Source organism: Daphnia pulicaria, chromosome 4 (assembly GCF_021234035.1).
Source record: "Daphnia pulicaria isolate SC F1-1A chromosome 4, SC_F0-13Bv2, whole genome shotgun sequence".
In the NCBI taxonomy this organism is placed as follows: domain Eukaryota; kingdom Metazoa; phylum Arthropoda; class Branchiopoda; order Diplostraca; family Daphniidae; genus Daphnia; species Daphnia pulicaria.
This window is the reverse complement of record NC_060916.1, coordinates 11,461,595-11,482,757: the sequence shown is the minus strand read 5'-3', so window position 1 is coordinate 11,482,757 and position 21,163 is coordinate 11,461,595. Positions and strand designations below refer to the sequence as shown.

Here is a 21,163-nt window from a genome sequence, read left to right as displayed (position 1 = left end):
ATAACCCCCTAAAATACACTTTAGCTTGGAAACATATGGCGAGCGCGCCGATGTTTCCAAACTTTATATCTAGTCTTTTGGGGATAAACTTCAATTCACTAAAATCTACAAAAAATCATGGTGAAAGTAAATTCTTTCCTCACCAAGAAGATTTTTTAAAATTTGCTTTGAGATAATTCAAACGTGAGTTATCACGTAAAAAAGGGAGACACTTTGGCCGTAAGCCGCTGTGTTAGAAGCGCGGAAACACTCGCCGTGTTTCCAAACTTTGTGTAGGTACTGTACCTGGCCCTTATTTCCGGCCTGGTGTTCGTGTTCAGGAAATACAGAGCATCGCTGAGTGGATATGGCCGAACCTAACAACTTCAAAGTCGATCATTTTTAGCGCATTTGGTGTAATCCACCTTGGTCTTAGATCCTTCGGGCGTGGTGCGTAGAGTAGTAGAAAAACAACCTACTGGTTGAATGACGTGGCAGCCAACGGGTTAATTTAAGTGCACCTGTGTACGTATAATTTGTGTGATTGTGTGATTTTAAAATGTGGTGGAATTGTGGGTGAAGGTGGAAAAATAAAGCAATTACTTTTCATGTTTTTGTTCATTATCTCCTAGTACACAAAATCTTGTTATTATTGCGTCAATATATTTCTTACGACTTAGAAGTCTTTCCTGTAAAACAAAATTATCAAGCCACTTGCTAAATTAATGATAAGACTTTAAGAAATAAACATTCACAACTTAGGAATTTTTTATCTCTGAAAATGAATCTGTTCCGTAACAAATTCAACTCAAGATAGAAATTAAGAGTTTACACTACGCAGTACGTCTTTTTCGTAACTTACCCTAAAAACATAATCGTCCACGCACCAGAATATGTCCACATGCAGAGCGACTAAGGTAGCAGTCATCTTTAAAACATGAAATAAACACAGCGCAGCATGCCAGCATGTTGGCCTTGAATAAGTCCAACACGAATAAAAACACCTGTCGCAATGTCGACAAGCTAGGAAGGTATTAATAAAAGTCTTACAAGACAGTTACGCGCATTAAAAATATTTATTTTCTCATTAAAGATCAACAATCAATTTGACAATTTCCAGTGACAAATAACCATGAAGATATAACCTCCAAATTGTAAACATAATTAAATCAAATAGAAATTTCGGCTCTAGTATTTAGAAGCCTGCTTGTAGTAGGTTGGGGGAGCGTAGGTTTTGGGGTAATATTCAGATGCCTTAGTAGAGTAATAACTCGGGGAAGAGTACTGCTTCGGAGCTCCGGTGTAGTAGGTCGGAGCAGCGTAGTAGTGGTATAATACTCGAGTGCCTTGTTGGTGTAGTTCTGGGGGCAGCGTAGGTTGTAGTGTAAAACCCCGGGGCATGGGTGGTGTAGTAAACAGAAGCTTCTGTTTGGTAGTAGCTTGGAGCAGAATAATACTTAGGTTCCTCGGTGTAGTAGACTGGGGCTGCAAACGTGGTTGTGTAATATTCAGCCTCGTCGGTGCAGTACTTGGGGGCTTCGGTTTAGTTGCTGGGTGTAGCGTAGGTTGTGGACTGTGGTGTAGTAAACTAGAGCATCAGTCAGTGTAGTATTCCGGTTCAACGTAGTACGAAGGAGCAGCCGCTGTGTAGTAATATTTTGCCGCCTCAGATGTGTTTGCGTAGCTCGGGGCGGTGTAGTAAGCTGGGGCAGCGAAGGTTGTGGTGTATTACTCCGATGCCTTAGTGGTGTAAGTGATGTAAGCTGGGGCAGCGTAGGTTGTAGTACTTGGGCGGTGTAGTGGCTGTGTAGTAGCTCGGGGCAGCGTAAGTATTCGTGCAATATTCTGGAACCTTGGTGGTGTAGTACTTATAATCTGTTTGGCGTCACAAAATAAAAACAAAAACTTAATTTCTTCCAAAAACTTTGAATTTTTTCTTGTATTTCGTACAGAGTTTTTCCACGCAGTTTTTTTTTCAAATGAAAATAGATTTGTGAGCTTGTACTAACAAGTACAAGTACATTCTCCTCAAACTCAATTGACTCAATGAAAAAAAAGTAAACTAAAAACCTCAATCGACACATTATTATGTCTCTATTAAGTATTAACGATACTTGAAAGAAATGTAATCCGTGTCAAAAGAGGCATCTGGATCCTACACTGAATTTAACGGTCAATTACTGCGCACAAAAAATTGTCAAGATTAAAACAATTCGACGTAACATTGTGCGCGTCAAAAGCTAAGTAGAAGCTCTACCTCAGATAAAATAAACTTAAAAAAGCGTAACATAAAAATCCCGGAGAACAGAAAAGACCCGCGGTGAAGGGAAATTTCAAATATGGCTGATGAAGTTGTTTAATTTTGATGCATTAAAGCTATTGCTTCAGATCATTCACGATTGATTGGCATTACCGGCATTACATGACATTGGAATCTTTTTTTATTTAAAATCTTGTTAACTCAAAAGCCAAAGCCGAACCCTAATCAGATCGTTTCTTTCTGAAAAATACCGAATGCCAATCTGGCAAAATAAGCCATTGAAATAGTTGTTACAGACTCGTCTTGTTGGTCACCGTCATCGTATGACTGTAATGCGCTGTAATGAAGAGGTTACTTGACTATCTAATAGGGAAAAATAGCGACATTGTTTACTGGGTCCTACCTTGGATCCTGGGAAATCCTTAGCATTCCCTGATGTTCCATTCAGTGACAAAAAGAACAAGGTCATCTCTGCAAACACAGCATCCATGAATGTAAACAAGGATGCAAAGAAGAGGAGAGATGAGATAGGTTGGCTGCTATCAGTGGAAGAACCAGCCAATTGGTTTCTACTTTCTAGACAATATATGCAAAAAATAAACATTATTAAAGTAAAAAGAATCTGGACAACAAAAACATAAAAGTGAAATGTTGGATGGTTGAAATGTTGCATTTCAATTATCTGACTGCCAACCACTATGAAAAATATTCAGTAGAATGAATCTACTCAATATCTGTGCAATTATTTGTGTGCAGCAGAACAATTTGTGTTCATTTAGCAATGATTTCAAAAACCAAAATCAATAGGCTGAGTGGCTTTTTCTTGCTCATTGCGCAACAGGGACAGCAATTTTCTACAGTAAAAACTAATTTTGAATCTTATATTGACAACTTATTTACCTTAAAACCGTCGAAAATTTGAAGATAAACGAAACAGTCAGGAAGCAGCCTGGATTGCAGTCATTGCACCGTGAAGTATAAAACTGAAAGAAAAAAACTGAACTCGAATTTTCAAAACCTCAAGCAGCAGACGAACGAAAGACTGTTTTCCTCTGCTCACTTTCCAGTCACGCACCAGATGTCATGTCATGTTGCATGATTCGCTAACCAGTGTAACGGTTCTCGTAACGTATCATGTTGGATGATTCGCTAACGCATGAGATGGAAGAGTGGGATGAAAAGTAGCCTCTGTAAATTCATACTTTCACATTGCACACTCAGTAGCTTAAGGAATTCAAAACAAGAATTACCTTTATAATATTTAATATGAAAACCTCAAACAGCACGATTTATGTTGTAACACATCTTTGCTCAGCAATTCGCTCCTTTTCAAATGAACACTATCACCATCATGTGAACACACTTTTCAGTGGTCTGCATCAGCGGACGGATAGATTGCTAAGCAAAGCGCAATATCAACCGAATCCTACAGAAATAAACGAGAAATGAATGGAATATTTATTAAATTTAAATTTAAAGGAAAGAGACTCAAACCAGCTCTCGGAAGAGTCACTTACTACGGCCGGGTATAATCAATTAACTTTTTCGCCAGTTGATATCACCATGATAACAGAATCCTTGTAACAATAAAAGACTTTCATGTTCGCCGGTAGTGATTTATGTCTCACAATAGCGCGAAGCAGTCAGTTCGCATTCACCTAGTAACGAAATGTCTAACAATTAGACCGTGAAAAGCCTCGTTATCGGAGACTCACAAGCAAATCATTTGACTACTGACGAAACACTTTGATTTGATACTGGAGATGACATCAGCGTTTCTTCATACCTACAAATATAAAATAAAGCAATAAAGGATTTAGGCAAATGTAAAATTTTAGTGAAAAGAAACAAACAAATTTTAAAAGTCGTCATCCAGCTTAATTGTAATCTGTCAAGACACTGAAGCTGCATAGTGATGGTCGCAAAGTGCTGAGAAAGATATGGTTGACATTTCAGCAAGAAATCCACTACACTTGATATCTGATACATCAAGTGGCCAGTCAATGTGTGTTGGCAGCCAGTATCTAGAGAAAAATTAAACCAAAATGTTGAAATAAAAAAACTTTTCCTTCTCACAAAATGCATACACAAAATGAAACAACAAAAGCGAAAAAGATAAGAAACCCATTGTCTGTCTAAGAGCACATTTCCACTAGAAAGAGCACATACCACAAAGATGGGCATAGACAACCTGCAGGGCATTTTTAAAAAGGGTCTCAATTGGCAAAATTCTGCAGTTCCTCTATGACAGTGAATTTATTGCCTTTCAACGGTGATATTTGGTTACCTGAAGTGGAATGTCATCCATGTTGATCCATATATATACAGGAGAGGTGTTAAACAAATACCTGTCTCACTTCTTTTAGCACTTATGTGATCCGGGGAATCCTGGGCTGTTTTAAACTTTTTCTGGACTTGACCGGTTTGTTTCCTCCACGTGTAGAGAGACGGGACATCCATGGATAAAACAGTTACTACGATGGAGAAACAAAACAAAACTTGCTTATCAAATGCTCACTATAGTCGAATAATTCAACGGCTGAAAATTTAATGCTGAGTTGGCGGCTCAGCGGCTCACTATATTTGTACTGTTGGTTTGAGCCAACGGCCGACGTGAGATAAAAGGGATAAAAGTTTCGATTCAGTTTTTTATTTTTGCTTTTGCAGCACGAGTGCAGACGAACTTCTCTAATATATAGGTTTAGTAAGCGGTGCTGCCATTTTGTCAAACGCGAATATGGAAAAACGAAAAACAGCGTCAGCGTGAATAAGTAATTTTCTCCTAGAAAAAGTCTGTACTTCGCTTGAATTGTATTTCAGCTCGCGGATTTCATTGAATTAAAAACATTAGACGATCGTCATAACGGTTGAACATTTGTAGGATAGCCGGAACCTGGATAAAAATAAAGCGATGAATTATAAATTTATAACTTAAATTTAACTTAAAGAAACGCTACAATATAATAACAATTAAAATTTTCCTAATAATTAATTATTTAAATACCGTAGACATGTTGGTACAATACTTAGACTGCTCCGTTAATTCGAATAGATTTATGTAAGCGCGCATTCTGAATTTCTGATCCGTAACCGCTAATTCGAAAAAGTCGAAGAGACGAGGAAAAATAAGAGATATTTACACGTTTTTTTCTATGAAATGAATTTATTGAATAATACATGAGCATGTTACAAACAAGGATGATTATTTTATATAAAAACTTTAGGAATATCTACATAAAGTTAGTTATTGAGAAAGAGTTATTGCTTTCTCATTCGCAGCATCAAAATGACGGTCAAAAATAATTTGTTTAACCAAGTTAATTTCTTCTGCTGCTGAGGACGATGTGCATATTTAAAACTAACTTCAGTGGATGAAGTTATTCACCAACAGTTACCCTCTCTTGGTAGTCTACCTAAAAAGGTTTCAGATTTAGATAATGAATTTGGTCTCTCCGAATTAAAGATCGTTGTGTGTTGATCTCTTTATTTTTAACCGGCCGCATTAGTAGCTGGATGGAAGCTCCCGGAAATACCCTTAATCGTCAAAATTACCCCATTCCCGTACAAATACCCCAAATTAGGAAAAATAAATTCCCGTTCGAGGTGCCGTGAATATTTTCTCTCGTTTTTTCTCTCGACGTTGCGTCATTCAACATCGAATGAAATAGGAATATTTCATTTCAGCCCCAACTGGACCAGAGGTCCCGAGCTAAAATTCAGTCAAAGAAGAACCCTTGAAGTCTTCTGTATTGATTTTTGGAGAAACTACTCTGTAATTAACTTTATCGATAATTTATCAAGACACGGAAATTCAATTAAATTGAGAAGCTGCTGGTTGGTGCAGATTTGTGTTATGTATATCCCCTAGAAATTCCCCAGTTACCCAATGTGTTCTGTGACACCTTCACGTTTCGCTAGAGAAGCATGTACAAAATGTGTACCATTTTTCTCCTTTCTTCTGTTTCTTTAGAGAAACATGTCATCAATATGCTATCATCCTATCAACCAAAAATCTTCTAAGTCTTTTTATTATTTTTTGTTTTGGCTTTTGGCTATCAATCCAAAAATCTTCTAAGTCTTTTTATTATTTTTTGGTTCGGCAATCACACCCGAATTATGTACATATATCCCCTAGAAATTCTTTCCCAAATTGATTGCAACATTACGGCGTTTCGGTTGTGACAGAAAATCATGTCATCAATATGTTACCCAATGTGTCCCGTGACAACTTCACGTTTCGCTAGGGAAACATGTACAAAATGTGTACCAGTTTTCTCCTTTCTTCTGTTTCTTTAGAGAAACATGTCATCAATATGTTACCCATTTTTTTTTACTGTCCTCTTTAACCTTCGGAATTCTACCCAAGGAAGTTATTAGGTGAACGAAATCTGATTTTTTTTCTCTCTTGGACGTATAAAACGACCGATCCTTATTCTCCAAAAACTGTTTTTCTGATGCTGAATCTGATTTTAATTCTGATTCTGATTCTGGCGAAGTTCGCCTGATCGACTATGGAAATGTACAGCTTACACATTTTTCTTTTCCTCGATTACACCAGTCATCACTTCAGAAATTTTCTAAGTCCTTTTATTATTTTTCGGGTCTAGCCATTAAAGTACTTTTATTATTTTTTGTTTCGGCCATCGAACCAAAAATCTTCTAAGTCTTTTTATTATTTGGTTTTACAGTCCCCTTTCGTGTTGCTTGGTGTTATAGATTCGATTAAATTCTATTGCATGTGGAGTAACCCTGAAAGTGTTATTTTTTTTTGGAAAAGCTTCTTTTTAAATTGTAGACCAATCTTGAAGCTTAAAGATTTGGAAACCATGCTATTTTTCTCTTCGATAAAAGTAAAATTGACTAAATTCTACTGCGGTTTTTGAAACATCGATCGCGTTCTTTAATCGCGATGGTTACCACTCTTTGAAAATTGCTCATTTTCATGTTGCTTTCTCATTTGTGTAAACCCCCCTCCCCTTGTTTGTTGCACTTCGTTTCCTTCGACTAGAAACTAGAGTTGCGGAATTAAACAACTTTTTTGCGTCGGGTTTTTCTTGAATGCGGTGTAACACCCCATTCCTGAATTTGTTGAAGATTTTTGTTTTTTTCCTGTTTCTTCTTCAAAGCAGAAGCTGACATATTTTGGTTGCAAGTCTTCTTCAAATAAGTAGCTGACATAATGTTTAAAAAAACAAATCTAGTAGTTTGCTAGACAATTAACAATCCCCCCCCCCGTCCCATTTAATGTAACCCTTATTAAAAAATAATCTCAACTAAGGAGATGGAAAAATTTATCGAGCTATGGGCAGCTGGATGTCGAACGCTCCCTGATGTGACAAGAAACTTGAGCATCGAATTTTGATCGGAATTGGGACAAGCAATGTGTTGGACCCATTTTTCAAAGTGTCGTGTGCGTTCCGCAAGCGGATGAAACGCTCAAACACACCAATCTGTGCAGGATTCATACATTCTTTAGTGCATTTCCAGTAGTCGGTCGAGTGGACTCTTCAGTAAGCTACCGAATCCACCCGACCTACTAACAAGAAATACACGGAAAGAATTTTTTAAAGTTGACCCACAAACCAAAAATTGGGTCAACTGGTCGAGTCTTTCCAGTTTAGTTTCACCGAGAAAGTTCCATCTTACTCGATGAACAGCTGGATGAAGACTGACGATGAAGGCTCCGGATGGCCCACCTTTTATACGGGAAGAAACAAGGTCATTCAAAGAGAAATGACATGTGCTGCAGTTTAGCCCAAGGGATTAGAAATTTGACCACCCTGTGAAAAGAAATTGTTCAAGGTAAGCCGGAGGAATGAATGGGGGTCTCCAGACTTTACTTTCATCCGGCGGGAATAGAAAACGCGCAAAACTAAAGAAGGTCAATGCTCGCTATTAAGGTCGCGGGGATAAAATATTTTCTTTAAATCCCTTGGCACCGCACATGTGTGTAGTTTTCAGAAATGCATTAGTATTAAATAGAATTCTCGAAAGTTAGTGAAAAAGAAGATATGAAGAAAGCGGAAGAAAGGCCGTATTTAGTAATTCGATGAATTTCAAACATTTTTCAATAGCTGGAGAAAACTTCTTCTTCACTGATTTGATATAGCCTCAAACGTCATCTTATCGTAAGTATTTTGTCTATTATGGGTTTCGGAGAACAGCCGAATCGGCAGCAGTCGGATGCTACTATACCTTTGAGCTGCACATAGGTCTATGTATTATACCCATCGTTTTGTCGGTTTTCCAACAATTTCGTGAATGCTCGGCGCTGTGCTGTGCGTCACGCAAGTTTTCTGTCGTCACGTTTGACGCCACTTCAAAAATTAAAAAATGCTTTCATTCAAGTGTAATATGCCGGAGTCGCCCGTGATGGGATAGAAAGAGTGCGGGTTTTTGTATACAGCATTACAGCTGACTGCTCACGAGCCAAACGCAACAAAACAGGTATTAAAAAAGGATTTGTTACTACTAAAAATATTGATACTAATACTAAAAATTAAACGTAAATATTTTTTAAGATCGGATGTTTGTTATTTTATCAAAATGGTATTTAGTTATTTACTAGTAAAGTGGTTTCTCATCAAGATTTTTTTGTCGAACAGATCGACGATGAAGACGGGGGTGAATTTTGAAATTGTGTTTCTTTGTAACGGCATATCAACTTCTTCAGCATAATTATTAATTAAGCGTCAAGTCTACCGCTGCTGCAATATTTGTTTCGAAGAATGCTGGATGGTTGAATCTACTTATTGTTATTATAGACTTATAGTTCACTAATAGACAATGGTAAATTTGAGAACGATGTCAGTTTCTAAAATTTTCTTATCCCATCCAACATGTCCTTTGGAATTTTTAAAGAAGACCGGTCTCTTGAAATTTCCCAAACCGTTCTCTTCCACCCAACATTTCTCATACATGCTGTAAAGTTGAAGTATAGAAAGAGGCTGGTGTCTTTCCAGCTGCTATCATGTAATAACTAAAATGTTTGATGGAGACCAGTCTCTTAAAAATTCCTTAAACCGTTCTCTTTCCAACATTTCTCATACATGCTGTAAGTATGAAATATGGAAAGAGACTGAGTCTTTCAAGCTTTTAAATATGCACCAATAAATTGTTAGAAGACAGATGGCTTCCCAGCTGTTAAAATTTAATATCTGAAATGTTGGAAAGACACCGGATTAAGACATTTTGAGGGGCCAGTCCCTTTCCAACATTTATATTGACAAAAACAAAGCAATACACTTATTATGGAATTGAAAAGTTTAGATAATGACAGGATAATGACAACAACAAGCGCCACTTATATAAAGGCGAGGAATTTTTTCGGTGTAAATATCCCCGCGGCCGTTATTTGGTGGTGATTTGATATAGCCTCAAACGTCATCTTATCGTATAGTATTTTGCCTGTATATGGCTTCGGAAAACAGCCGAATCGGCAGCAGTCGGACGCTACTATACCTTTGAGGCTTGAGCTGCACATACGTCTATGTATTATACTCATCGTTTTGTCGGTTTTCCAATAATTTTGTGAATGCTCGGCGCTGTGCTGTGCGTCACCCAAGTTTGCTGTAATCACGTTTGACGCCATTTCAAAAATTAAAAAAATAAAACTACTTTCATTCAAGTGTTATATATGCCGGAGTCGGCCGTGTCGGGATAATAGACAGAATGAGGGTTTCTTTATACAGCTGACTGCTCACGAGCCAAACGCAACCAAACAGGTATTTAAAAAAAAGATTTGTTGCGCAATCACCGCGTCGCCATCACCGTTTTTTGCGTATTCCTCAAGTTACGGCCGTTTATAGATTGTCGCTTTCACTTGCAATCGATATAGAAATCTTTCAATGTCTATAGCGTTTTTGACAAAAAGGTGAGAAAATGTCAAAAGTGAATGCGACGTATTCAACAAAACTATTCGACAAAGAAAAACAAAACAGCCAAGGGCCATTCACGTTTCGTTGATTCCCGTTGTCGAGTAGGTTATTTTGGCATCGCGACAAAACGGCTTTTCTATATGGCGCGCAGACAATCACTTTGTGCTGTTGGCCTTTTTCTCTTTCACCGTGTCAATAACTGCGCCGTTGGAAAACAATACGCAGGGAAAAATGGGGCATTATCGACTCGTTAAACCAAATCAGCAGTGATGCATATTCCTCTTGTTACATAGTGTGTGTCTATCTCTACAAAAATAGTTAGTCTGTATGATAGGATGTATAATGTCAAAAAATGATACAGCTGGAAGCGAAAGACAAACAGCGTAGCAGCTGGGTATGCATCGGCGAAATCAAAAATAGGTTTACAGTCAAACAGACACCCAGAAAAAGATGGAATCCAATTACATCCGCCGGAATAAAGGAGTAGCATCTCCGAAAATTGAAAGTGCTGCGCCTTTTTCTCTTTGACTTTTTCCCAGCTTTGATTTCCAATTTTCCCCCTATTCTATTGAATAATAAAAAAAGAGTGGAATATGCAGTTTGTCGAACTAATGAGATGAAAACTTCGTATCATTGCAGGAAACGTTTACTGCCAGAACAAAAGCCCAATTCAGTGAAAAGCCATTTTGCCATCCCATAGAAATTCCATTTATACTCTGAGAAATATTGGCGAAATAAATGTGTAGGAGGCTAGGAGCCACTTTCTTCCTTCCACGTCACTTCAAGTTAAGAAGACGGAGCTGTTGCTGCCTGCCACGACGGTTCCATTCAATTACGACGCCATTAGCATTCGACTCGGGCGGCGCAGGGTACTATAGGCAGTGATGTAAGTTGGGATTATTTCTCATCTCTTCACCATTTTCTTTCCGTGTTTGCCTTTTCCCATCCATCAGCTCGGGATTCGTCGGGTAAATGTAATGCACAGAATGATGTCGACTAAAGTGAAAGCCGTGCTGTAATTCGAAAATGTCGTTAAAAGTTTCGAGGCTGAAGCGATTGCGTCACGGTGTCTGTCACGCAGGTGAATAGATCGCGTCGCATAGAAGTTGATGTGCGGATCCAGGAGTGTTCCGATGGATCAATATTTGTCTATAGCGACTTATTGTGTTGTGTGCGTGAGCCACGGCGACAGCAGACGTTGCGGCCGTCCATTTCGCTGATGGATGTCTACATACGCACGCACGTACACGGCAAACCTCTTTTCTTCCGTCCCACAATGCCTCAAGTATATTACTTGTGTCAGTGTAGTATATGCGTTAGGGTTCGTGTATAGACGTATAGCCTACATGTCGTCGATCCCTGATGAAAGTACGGTACTCGGCTTGCATCAATCAATCCAGTGTGTGTATCCGCAAACACATTGATAGAGCGTCAAAGTCTTCCGAGTCTATTAAAAAGCTTCGCAGCCATTAGGGCTTTGTTTTTTGTTTCTTCCGCTTGTTACTAGACGTATTCCTATGTATTGTACCCTACTACCTTTGTGTGTGTAGTATAGGCTACAATAATGGTTCAAGGTTTCACTCACGTTCTCCGCCGGATGTACACACAGTAACGATCAGCATCCCCCGTATGTGCTACTTCAACTCTCATCTCTTATTCCTATACACTTAGCTGGGAAAACAAAATCAATTCGAGGGTTATTGCAGCGCACAGAAGGAAAAGAAATAAGGTTGAGTTATATAAAGCTTTGCAACGTTATTTTCCATCCAGCATAGTTGTTAGCAAACGAAATTGGTTGTTATACCTATAAAGGCTATATAAGACTTTTTGAAAATCCCCGATCTCAAACTCAAAATAGCCGGCCGTAATAGTATTTATTTTTTAGCTCAAGTAGAAGCTCAAGAAATCGAATTTCTTTCGCTTTTATTCTGACGCCTGATGCAATTCATCGCTATTATAGAGCCGGCTAATGTAAAATAGAGTAGGTTGTTCACATGACACTGTTTGCTTGGCTATTTAAAAATAATAAAAAACAACATTTCAGCATTGGTTCATATCATAAAGTTGTCCGGGCGACTGAGCAGCAGCAAACAACTTCTCTTGATCTTGGACTGAAATTTAGTCGTGATCATTAATATTATATGGATCAGAGACTATATATAAATTTATGACGTAAGAGTTGACCATTGCCCTATCGTGCACAGATAAATCAGAATGTCAAATAGGAATCTAACGGAATGAATGGAAATAATCCCGCTAAAATAAATACCCCTAGACTTACTATGTAACTACCATTACAGCAAATAATACGCAATAACAAAAGGAATAAACTTTTTCTATTTCTCAAAATGCCCAGGAGAATACAGAATCTATCCTTGCCGACGACCGACTAGACTTTATTCCCGGTATAATTATTGATTCATCCCAGTAGCTACAGCCATCCTTCTTATATTCCTATAATAATATCTCGCCTTATTTATATCCCTGTCTCTCCATTTCGCATTCTCCAAAATTGGACTGCCACATATCCCAACCCTTTTTTTTGTTTTGTTTTATACGTGTTCCGTGTCATCCGCCACTGTATTATCGTTTTTATCCGGCGCCTTCCGTTTTCTCTCCAGACAGTAATAACACACACAAGCCTATGTTATTCCGCCGCATATAATAGATTTTTTTTCTTCCCCCGTCTGTCTCCCAATTCCCACAAGAGAAGTGGTTAAATTCCTCAATTACATTCTACAGCGTATTTATTAGCCATTTTTCTTGGCGTTTTGAGGATTTAAGGCTCTCCAAGACAAATAAGTTTCTGCTTCTGAGTTTGGCCAATTTTTTCGCGGCCCCAGTAACTTCCCCCAAACAAAATCAGAGCAACGGCACTGCCCAAGAAATAAGGCGCCAAGTTTGAAGAAGTCGAGTTTAATCAATGCCGCTCATCGTGTGGCATATTCTAACGTCCCCGCGCAATCATTTACTACCAAATCAAACACGCCGTCAACATATTGAAAAATGTTGACGATCGAGAGATATATTGAGGTTTTTATTTATCCCTCCTTCGGCGGTGTGTTGCGTGCTGCCGCTTATTCGTCGGCGGGATATTATCCATATGAGGCGACGTTTCCGCCATCGTTCGAAAATAGTCGGCAGCTTCCATCTGTTTTTCTTTCTTTCCCGGGCTGAGCCGCGTTCGCTCGATTGAACGACTTGATCGTTTCTGCTGTCAGCGGGAATGAATGCTTACTCTACCGAAATGTGTAGCTAGTTGGAAAAAAAGAAAAACTCCCCCCCCCCCCTCCTTCCGGTGCTTTCGCCCCAATTTTCTAGTTCATTTTTTTTTTAATCTTCCCATATCTTTTTTTTTCGCGTTTTATTTCGTATTTGCCCGCAGGCGAATTATCCGCTTGTTATAGAAACCAGGAGCCTATGTAAAGGGAATCCCTTTCCCTTTTTTTAAATGAACTGCCCATGTCCGTTGTGACGCAAAAGGAAGATTTAAAAAAAAAAAACGAAATAATAATTCTGACCGATGGTCGGATATTCTGACAGCAGCAGCAGCAGTCTCAGCATTTATTTTCTCTCTCCAAAACGATATCGAGTGTCAACGGCCAATTTGCATATTTGATCCGGTGCGCGCATTTATCGATCGACGGTCCTTATTAGTATCTCGACTTGCTCAACATTTTCGTCTCGTATGAAATGTCGCCCTGGCGATGATTTGTCAATCTCGTATCGAAGCTCATCTTTGTGCACACACATTCCGGCATGTTCGACGGCAAACAGATCTCGCAGTTGTTGTTTTCCCCATACATGGAACCATCATCCGCCCAATGGATATCCGTTTCTCTCTCTCTTTTTATACGGTCGGAATATATAGAGTCGATGCAAGCGAATGAGGGGAAAGATGTTGACTTGCAGCCGGGGCTGATGTATAAATCACCGCTGTTGTGTTATGCTGATGCGCATTCCACGCGCCGTTGAATAAAATCTTTCCTCCGCTCTTCTCAGCGAGAGAGGAGCATTTCCCTAGCAAAAAAGGGGTCAGCAGCACTCAAACTGCCGCTGTAAATATGGCGCATACCAATGCCGCTTTTGCAGCCGGAAATAAACGGGGCTGCTGCTGCTATAGCCTAGCATGTTCAGATGATGGAGACGACGACTAGTGTTTGTGTCTCAATTGTTATTCAAATGGGACCAGAAATAGAAGAGAATAAAGAAATTGTCTGGTTTCTTTTTCCTTTTTTTGTTGGGGGATTTCCAGGACGACAAAAGAAAATCCGCCATCCGGGCGGAGTAGCAGCACCCACACGATTTCTACTGGCCTGTTTATATTCTTATCATCCAGCTTTTTTTTTTTCCTTTTTTAAAGATGGCAATCTCCTCAAATTGCTTGCAATCGTCTGAATCTTGTTTTTACCGGAATTTCGCCATTTGTACGGAAATAGCTGCGCCGACCGGATGGCGTGTAGGCCGCATTACAGTTATACGAGAGAGTCAACCCGAATAAAAAAAAAATCAAATCGTCAAAAATGTCGGTGAAAGAACACAAAGACCCTTGTAATAATAAATCTAGACACATCAACGTCGAATCGAATCATCTCTCCACTTGACATTTGCGCAATTTCTTGCCAGACATTTGCGTAGGTGCAACGCATTAAAAAAGAAAAAAAGGGACACGTACGATTCTAAAACTTTTTTGTTGGTGTTTCGTCACGGTTCAGCCCAGCACTTCCAGGAAATAAAAAGGAAAAAGTACTAGATCCTTTGGCTTCATCAACCCCTGGCCAACGCCGTGTAATTGCTAAACTTCTTCTTCTTCTTGCGGGAGTTTAACGGCGGTTGTTAAAAGACGGTCGAGGAGACAAAAGGGCGAGCAACGCTGGTATAGACACGTCAAAGTCAAGTTCTGCAAAAGAATTGCTCATTACATCAATCGTTATCTCTCCCGACTCCGGCGGCGCGCAGAGTGTAGGATCTTGTAACTTTCATCCACGACACAACATCCAGGCTCAGCTCTAAATGCAAATGAGTTTTTTCTCTTTTTCCTCGCGGCTAGAAAACTCGGAACGAATGACAATTTCATTGCGAGAGTGAGGCTGTTTTCTGTTTGTTATTATGCAGATGCTAACGAACAATGTCGGAGATCAGAGACGGAAACGTCGATATCATTCCCGGGAGAGGTTACGCACACAAATGACGGCAGTCTTACCCTCGTCAGATCGATCCTGTTTTTACTTTTTCCGCGGTGTAAACACACACAACTATCTGTACGCACATAATAAGCGACGAGCTGCTGCTGGTGGTGGGACTTGGTTCCATGGCATACTTTGGTGGCCTTTGAACTCCATGGCAACCGCGTCCTGGATGGACGCGCGACTCGGGTGTCACTGCCCGGCTGCGATCCTTATTCCGCATTATCCCCCAAAGTTTTCGTGTGGATGGATAATATCACAACGTCCGCTCTCTACTTTGGCGGTATACTGTATAGATCCAGATCTTCTCTGGGCGTCCAGGCGACGCGCTGTTATATATTACATAACCCTATTCATTTTTGAATGGCAACTGACTTTCGATAGGGCTTGGCGTTTTCACCAGGTTAATCATACTGCGCTTAGAGAGCGGGGAGGGAGGAAAAGGCAAGCTATAATTAACTGCTGCGGATGTGTGTGTGCATCTAGCCAACCGATAAGGAAAATTGTAAACATTCATTTCGGACTCTGGAATCGATAGACCAAAGTTGTGCAGTTGCACCACCAATATGATTTCTCTGCAATGTGATACTTTGTGTAGCGTCCGCAGGGCGCAGGAATAGTCCGTTATCAATTTCAATCGTTTTCAGACACGAGTTTAAAGGGCGCCAGTGTTTTCACTCTCTAGACAAATTAATACAAACTGCGTAGGAGAGTTATATCACTTTTCTTCAATCTGTCTATGATGGACGTGGGGCGATAATGCGAAAACAGCGCCGACTTGCGCTCTGCGCGAAAAACTAATTTGGCATCCACAACATTCCGAAATTCAACAAGAGAATAATGAGAAAACGTTTGGTCTTTTAGATGGAACGAACCTTGGCGCAACTGACATCAATCTTATCAATGAATAATAATATTCGTCAAAAATTTTAATGAAATAAAGTGCTGTTTAGGCAGAGCAGTTATTCTTTACACGGAAATCCCAATTTAGTGGATGGCCTTTCTAGCCCACACTTGGGTTGCTGGGAGATTCCCATGGCAACAGCAGACGCCGGATGATTCCCTTATTTTGATCACACATCAGCCGCAATCTAGTTTGTATATGACCCCCGGGTCCGATTCCGTCTTGGAAGACGACTGGTGTTTAGGTGCAATCAAATGTGATTTCACGACCTACAGCACCATTTTTTATAATAGCGGAAGAACAAAAACACACACAAAGAGAGAGAGCGCTTATAGCAGTCCAAAACAAATCATTTAGCGATAAATCGTACACACCGTTTCCTCCCTGCGCCCGGAAGCTCGGAATAAACGCTCCGCCCAATTTACGACCCATATTTCATATGGGCCGCACCTCATGTTTGCGGATCTGCTCTTGATTGACAACAGCTGTGCAGCCTATAATGAAATCGGACACGGCGTTTAAATAGATCATCATTAAATGTTATGTCCTCGATCAATTGAGACATAAGGAAATATATACAGGCGATCCGAATAAACGTAAACAGCCGGATATCCTCATTAAGTCTGAATTGGCGCAATAGACTTTGAAAAATCTATTAAGGAAAGATCTGCTGTAACAAAATGGATTTTGTAGGTAGATCCAATAAAGATTAGTTGTCCTCAAACCTGCTAAATTGCACCATCGGATGTGACGTAACAAAAAAAATAGACACTAAATAATCTATAAACTCTGGCTGCATTCGCCCTTTACTCTTGCGTCATGCTTTTCTAATGTACACACTGTCAAAAAAAAAAAAAATGGAAACGATGAATAAACTCTGGTTGCATTCGCTCTTTACTGATGCGTCATGATTTTCTTTTGTACACTGTCGAGAAATAAAAAAACATTTCTTATCTCTCTCAAATATTTACTCTCACGACTAGCGATGACTGGTAACTTGGTGCATTTAAGGCGCAAAAAGCTGTTGAACCCGGCCATTGTCGATTGAAACTCTCACAGAACTTTAAAAAAAAAAAAAAAAGTGTATAGCTGGCAATCCGGGACGTAGTTTTACGACGTCGCCACGTACACGAAGTTCATTTTTTATTGGCAAAAATAACACACCCATTTTTTTAACTCAGTCCGTCTCTCTCTGCGGTTTGTAATGGACGCCTTGTCGTTTGTATTCCACCCGGCCGTATTGGCAGTTTCAGCCTTGTATTTTCTCTACTGGTAAGGCTTGTACAATTAATTTTCTAACCGTGTGAAAAGTTTAAAAAAAATCGGTTATTAGGTATGGAACTTCGACGTTCGACTACTTTAAATCGCAGGGAATTAACGGTCCCCAACCCCTGCCATATTTCGGTAATGTTTGGGGTATGTGGAGAGAGGTAAAATGAATTTTTAAATGTTTCTCACAGACTCGTGTGTAAGGTACGAATGAATTATTTTGCAGAACCTTCCAAAGTATGACAAGAAAATGACTGCAAAGTACGGGAAAACCTTTGGTTATTTTGACGGAACTCTGCCGAACCTTTACACGACTGACATTAATCTTATCAAATCAGTTTTCGTCAAAGATTTCGACCATTTCGTTAATCGCAGAGTGAGTTCAATTTGATTTCTTTTCTTTATTTTTTTTTTGTAAACAAGCAAAACTCACTTCGCTGATTGATTGAATGTTTTCTCAGAGTTTCGCAGTCAAACGCAAAGTCTTTCGCAAAATGTTGAGTATCATCCAAGACAAAGAATGGAAAGATGTCCGCTCGTCCGTCACTCCCGTGTTCACCACAGGCAAGATTAAACTGGTATATGAACTGATAATAAAGCATAAACGTTTTCTTTAGACTTTAGAAAGCCAATCGTTATCGTCTTCCCTATTTACAGATGTCAAAGATGATAACAGAGTGTGCCAACCAGCTGGTAATCAAATTTCAAAAGATAGCTGAGAGTGAAGGGAAATTGGATGCCAAAATGTAACACAAGATTTTCACCCGGGGCTTATTATCAAGAGAATAATTGTTCAATGTTCTGTACAGGAATTTTAGCACATTCACCATGGACGTGATTGCCCGATGCGCATTCGGGATGACCATCGATAATTTAGGCGAGAAAGACGATCCGTTCATGACAAAAGCAAAAGTTGTTTTCAATCCACCAGCCAACAAGTCACCGCTTATTATGATTCCATGTAATAACAGAAATATTCTGATTTCATTCTTTTTTAATGAGACGGATACTTTCATTGGAATATTTGTCTATTAGTCGTGTTCCCAAAACTGTTGGCGTACGCTGGAGACAGTATTTTTTTCCCGAAAGCTTTTTATTTCTTCATCGACATTGTGGAGGATTTAATCAAACAACGTTCCAATTCGACCGAGGTAAGTTCTCTGCATATTAAACGTAGGAAATGTATCCAATAAGAGGAATTTTGCTTTCGCATAGAAATACAACGACTTTGTAGAAGTTGCCACCGAGGCCATTATGGAGCACACCAAAACGGTCAATGGCAAGCAAGTGCCAATCTGGACTAGAGAAGAGGTCGATGAAATTGTCACCTCTCAGGTAAAACTACACGCAATTCAAACTGAGTTAGTTATTGAATTTCATGAATAAGTGTCTGAAATTGTGAATTAGTCAATGTTGTTTCTGTTGGCCGGTTTTGACACTACCGCTACGACGCTGACCAATTCGGCTTTCCTGCTGGCCAGAAACCCCGAAGTCCAAGAGAGATTGTACGAAGAAGTTATGAGAAAACACGAGCAATTCGTAAGCGTCTCCTGTTCCACAATGTTCTTTAATCGATATCTTAATTCAAATTGACTTTCACTGTTAAAAAGGGTACCAATTTTTGGGGGTTGCCAACCACCAAAAATTTGTAAATGCACGAAATTTTGACTTTTTTCGAAAATTCTGGGGTTTTACGTACCACTTTCATTTTTTCAAATTTAACTACAAATATTTGGGGAAAACTACCCCCAAATTTTTGGGCATGGCCAGACATTTAGGGAGTGCATAATATATAAGCATACTTGGGACATAGATTTTAGTCATGATTAGCAAAGTAATCCCGTCGGCAACCGGCAGAGACATAATGACAAGTTCAGCTTTTCTATAAACTATGCAGCAGCGATAGAATTATTTCAAGTACATTTAAAATTTTTATAGTTTATTCATTTTTATATTAATCAAAGTATTTGCAAACTACTTGTCAAGTAGATAAATTTTTCAACTTGAAATATTTTCAAGCATGCATCCCTTTCCTTAAAAATTATATCGATTTCTGAAAACGTAAGTATTCTAACGTATAATATTAAGTCTAAGTGCTAGTATTCTCGACAAACACGCCCGCTACCCTCTAACTCTTATTTTCTATACTAACAAAGACTATAAAACTTTTCTAAGTCCTTACGTACAGGAAATCAAATCTGATTCATAAATATCTAACTTATTAATAAGTCAAATGGTCTAGTGGTTAGCGAGCTGAGCTAGCAAGTTAAAGGTTCAAGGTTCGATCCTGGCCCTGGTCGAAACTTTTATTTGTCTTCTGTACAACCCCGAACGTTTCGTATTGCGATACGATACAAATATTTCGGGTTTGGGAACCCCAGATCTGGCTTGCCGAGAATTTAGGGCGTTTAACCCCGAAATAGTTGTTAAGTTTTTTAACAGTGTTGAATTCTGCAGAGCGAAGTTAATCACGAAATGATTCTCGATTTCCCGTACGTCGATCACGTTATTCACGAGGTGCTACGCATGTATCCTCCAGTGCCTAGGTAACACACCACCTAACTCTACAGAGTAAAGTTGTCCTCTAAAAATTACGACTTTTGTCAGGGTTGAGAGAGCTTGCAATAAGGAAGTGACTTATAATGGCATTCGCATCAAGAAGGGCATAGTCGTAACTGTTCCAGCATTCCCACTTCACTACGACGAGGAGTACTACCCGGATCCCTACAGATTCAATCCCGACAGGTGAAATGATGCCATTAATACGTTCTTAACGATTATTTGATTCTAACCTTTACTTGATGGGAAATAAAATCAGATGGGATCCTGAAAGTGAAATCAAGCCCAGCCCGTACGTGTTCATGCCATTCGGAATGGGACCCCGCAACTGCGTTGGCATGCGATTCGCCATGGAGGAAATGAAAATTGCCTTGTGCACACTCGTCAAAAACTTTCGCTTCTTCCCCGTAGCGGAGACGCCCGTAAGTTATTATATCAACAGGCAATGACGCAATAACGTGAATAAACAAATTTTCTTTCCTCAAAACAGGAGGAGATGCAATTCGAAGATGGATTTCTGGGAGTCGTCCAACCCATTCACGCAACAGTTGGCATCGAATCACGTTCATGAGCAATTTTCTTTATCTGCTTTATATCGGCTTTATATTTGTTCGCCTTTTAAACAAATTCGATTTATGTGCTAAAACCCAAAAAATAAATGTAACAAATGCTTGCAATGTAATAACAATTATCTGTTATTTCACGTGCCATATACCTGACGTGGGCGGATGTTATCGATTGAAAATAACTGGGCAGTTAACCAAGTCGGACACGGCCTTTTAATGCACATGAGCAACCGAAACAAAGCACAAAAGATACATAACAATAGAATTTCAATTTCACATCAAACAAAGTGTCGTCGATCAATAGCGACACGACAATGGGAGATAACCGACCCGAAGAACTGTACACATCCTCTAATACTTTATTGGCACTTGGCAAGATAAATGGACTTAAGTCATTAAGTGCTAGTCCGCTTAACTCATTAAAAATCTATGACCAGGGAAAAACTGTTTGCAACAACATGAAACGTGTTCGTCCCTTCTCAATTGTGCTAGCCTGAATTGCATTATCATGACAAGATATCACCAAAAAAATGACCCTAAGAAATCCATAAACTCTGATGCAT

At 39.4% G+C, this 21,163-nt stretch overlaps 1 protein-coding gene and 2 long non-coding RNA genes across 11 annotated transcripts; 1 reads left to right on the top strand and 2 right to left on the bottom strand.

Annotated features, from left to right (window-relative positions):
• Window positions 1-24: 24 nt before the first annotated feature.
• Window positions 25-19,409, bottom strand: LOC124337444. The gene is made up of 3 exons (XR_006917371.1): window positions 19,397-19,409; window positions 4,920-4,922; window positions 25-291 (listed from the first exon to the last, which is right to left on the bottom strand). It is a non-coding gene; the product is annotated as an uncharacterized LOC124337444 (long non-coding RNA).
• On the bottom strand, window positions 1,720-4,908 carry LOC124337389. Of its 8 annotated transcripts, none has more exons than XR_006917310.1 (7): window positions 4,588-4,908; window positions 4,409-4,526; window positions 4,093-4,263; window positions 3,490-4,025; window positions 3,140-3,427; window positions 2,643-2,815; window positions 1,720-1,854 (listed from the first exon to the last, which is right to left on the bottom strand). It is a non-coding gene; the product is annotated as an uncharacterized LOC124337389 (long non-coding RNA). The 8 variants fall into 8 exon arrangements; XR_006917307.1 differs by lacking the exon at window positions 4,409-4,526 and having other exon boundaries at window positions 3,140-3,188; window positions 3,258-3,427; window positions 4,588-4,905; XR_006917308.1 differs by lacking the exon at window positions 4,409-4,526 and having other exon boundaries at window positions 3,140-3,236; window positions 3,300-3,427; window positions 4,588-4,905.
• Window positions 17,235-20,722, top strand: LOC124337011 (cytochrome P450 3A29-like). Of its 2 annotated transcripts, XM_046791016.1 has the most exons (14): window positions 17,275-17,331; window positions 17,405-17,478; window positions 17,540-17,636; window positions 17,702-17,851; window positions 17,937-18,053; window positions 18,133-18,221; window positions 18,285-18,436; window positions 18,511-18,626; window positions 18,691-18,810; window positions 18,883-19,014; window positions 19,933-20,021; window positions 20,083-20,220; window positions 20,294-20,456; window positions 20,525-20,722. In XM_046791016.1, the coding sequence occupies exons 2-14, from the start codon at window positions 17,411-17,413 to the stop codon at window positions 20,603-20,605; spliced, it is 1,512 nt and encodes a 503-aa protein (XP_046646972.1). In that variant the 5' UTR covers window positions 17,275-17,331; window positions 17,405-17,410; the 3' UTR covers window positions 20,606-20,722. The 2 variants fall into 2 exon arrangements, with proteins under 2 accessions (XP_046646971.1, XP_046646972.1); XM_046791015.1 differs by having other exon boundaries at window positions 17,235-17,478.
• The last annotated feature ends 441 nt before the right edge of the window (window positions 20,723-21,163 follow it).

Excerpts from the sequence above, each read along its gene's own strand:
- LOC124337011 (XM_046791015.1), top strand. The coding sequence starts at position 17,411 with ATGGACGCCTTGTCGTTTGTATTCCACCCGGCCGTATTGGCAGTTTCA. Across the intron at positions 18,627-18,690 it reads AACGTTCCAATTCGACCGAG|AAATACAACGACTTTGTAGA; the intron begins GTAAGTTCTCTG and ends GCTTTCGCATAG. Across the intron at positions 18,811-18,882 it reads ATGAAATTGTCACCTCTCAG|TCAATGTTGTTTCTGTTGGC; the intron begins GTAAAACTACAC and ends ATTGTGAATTAG.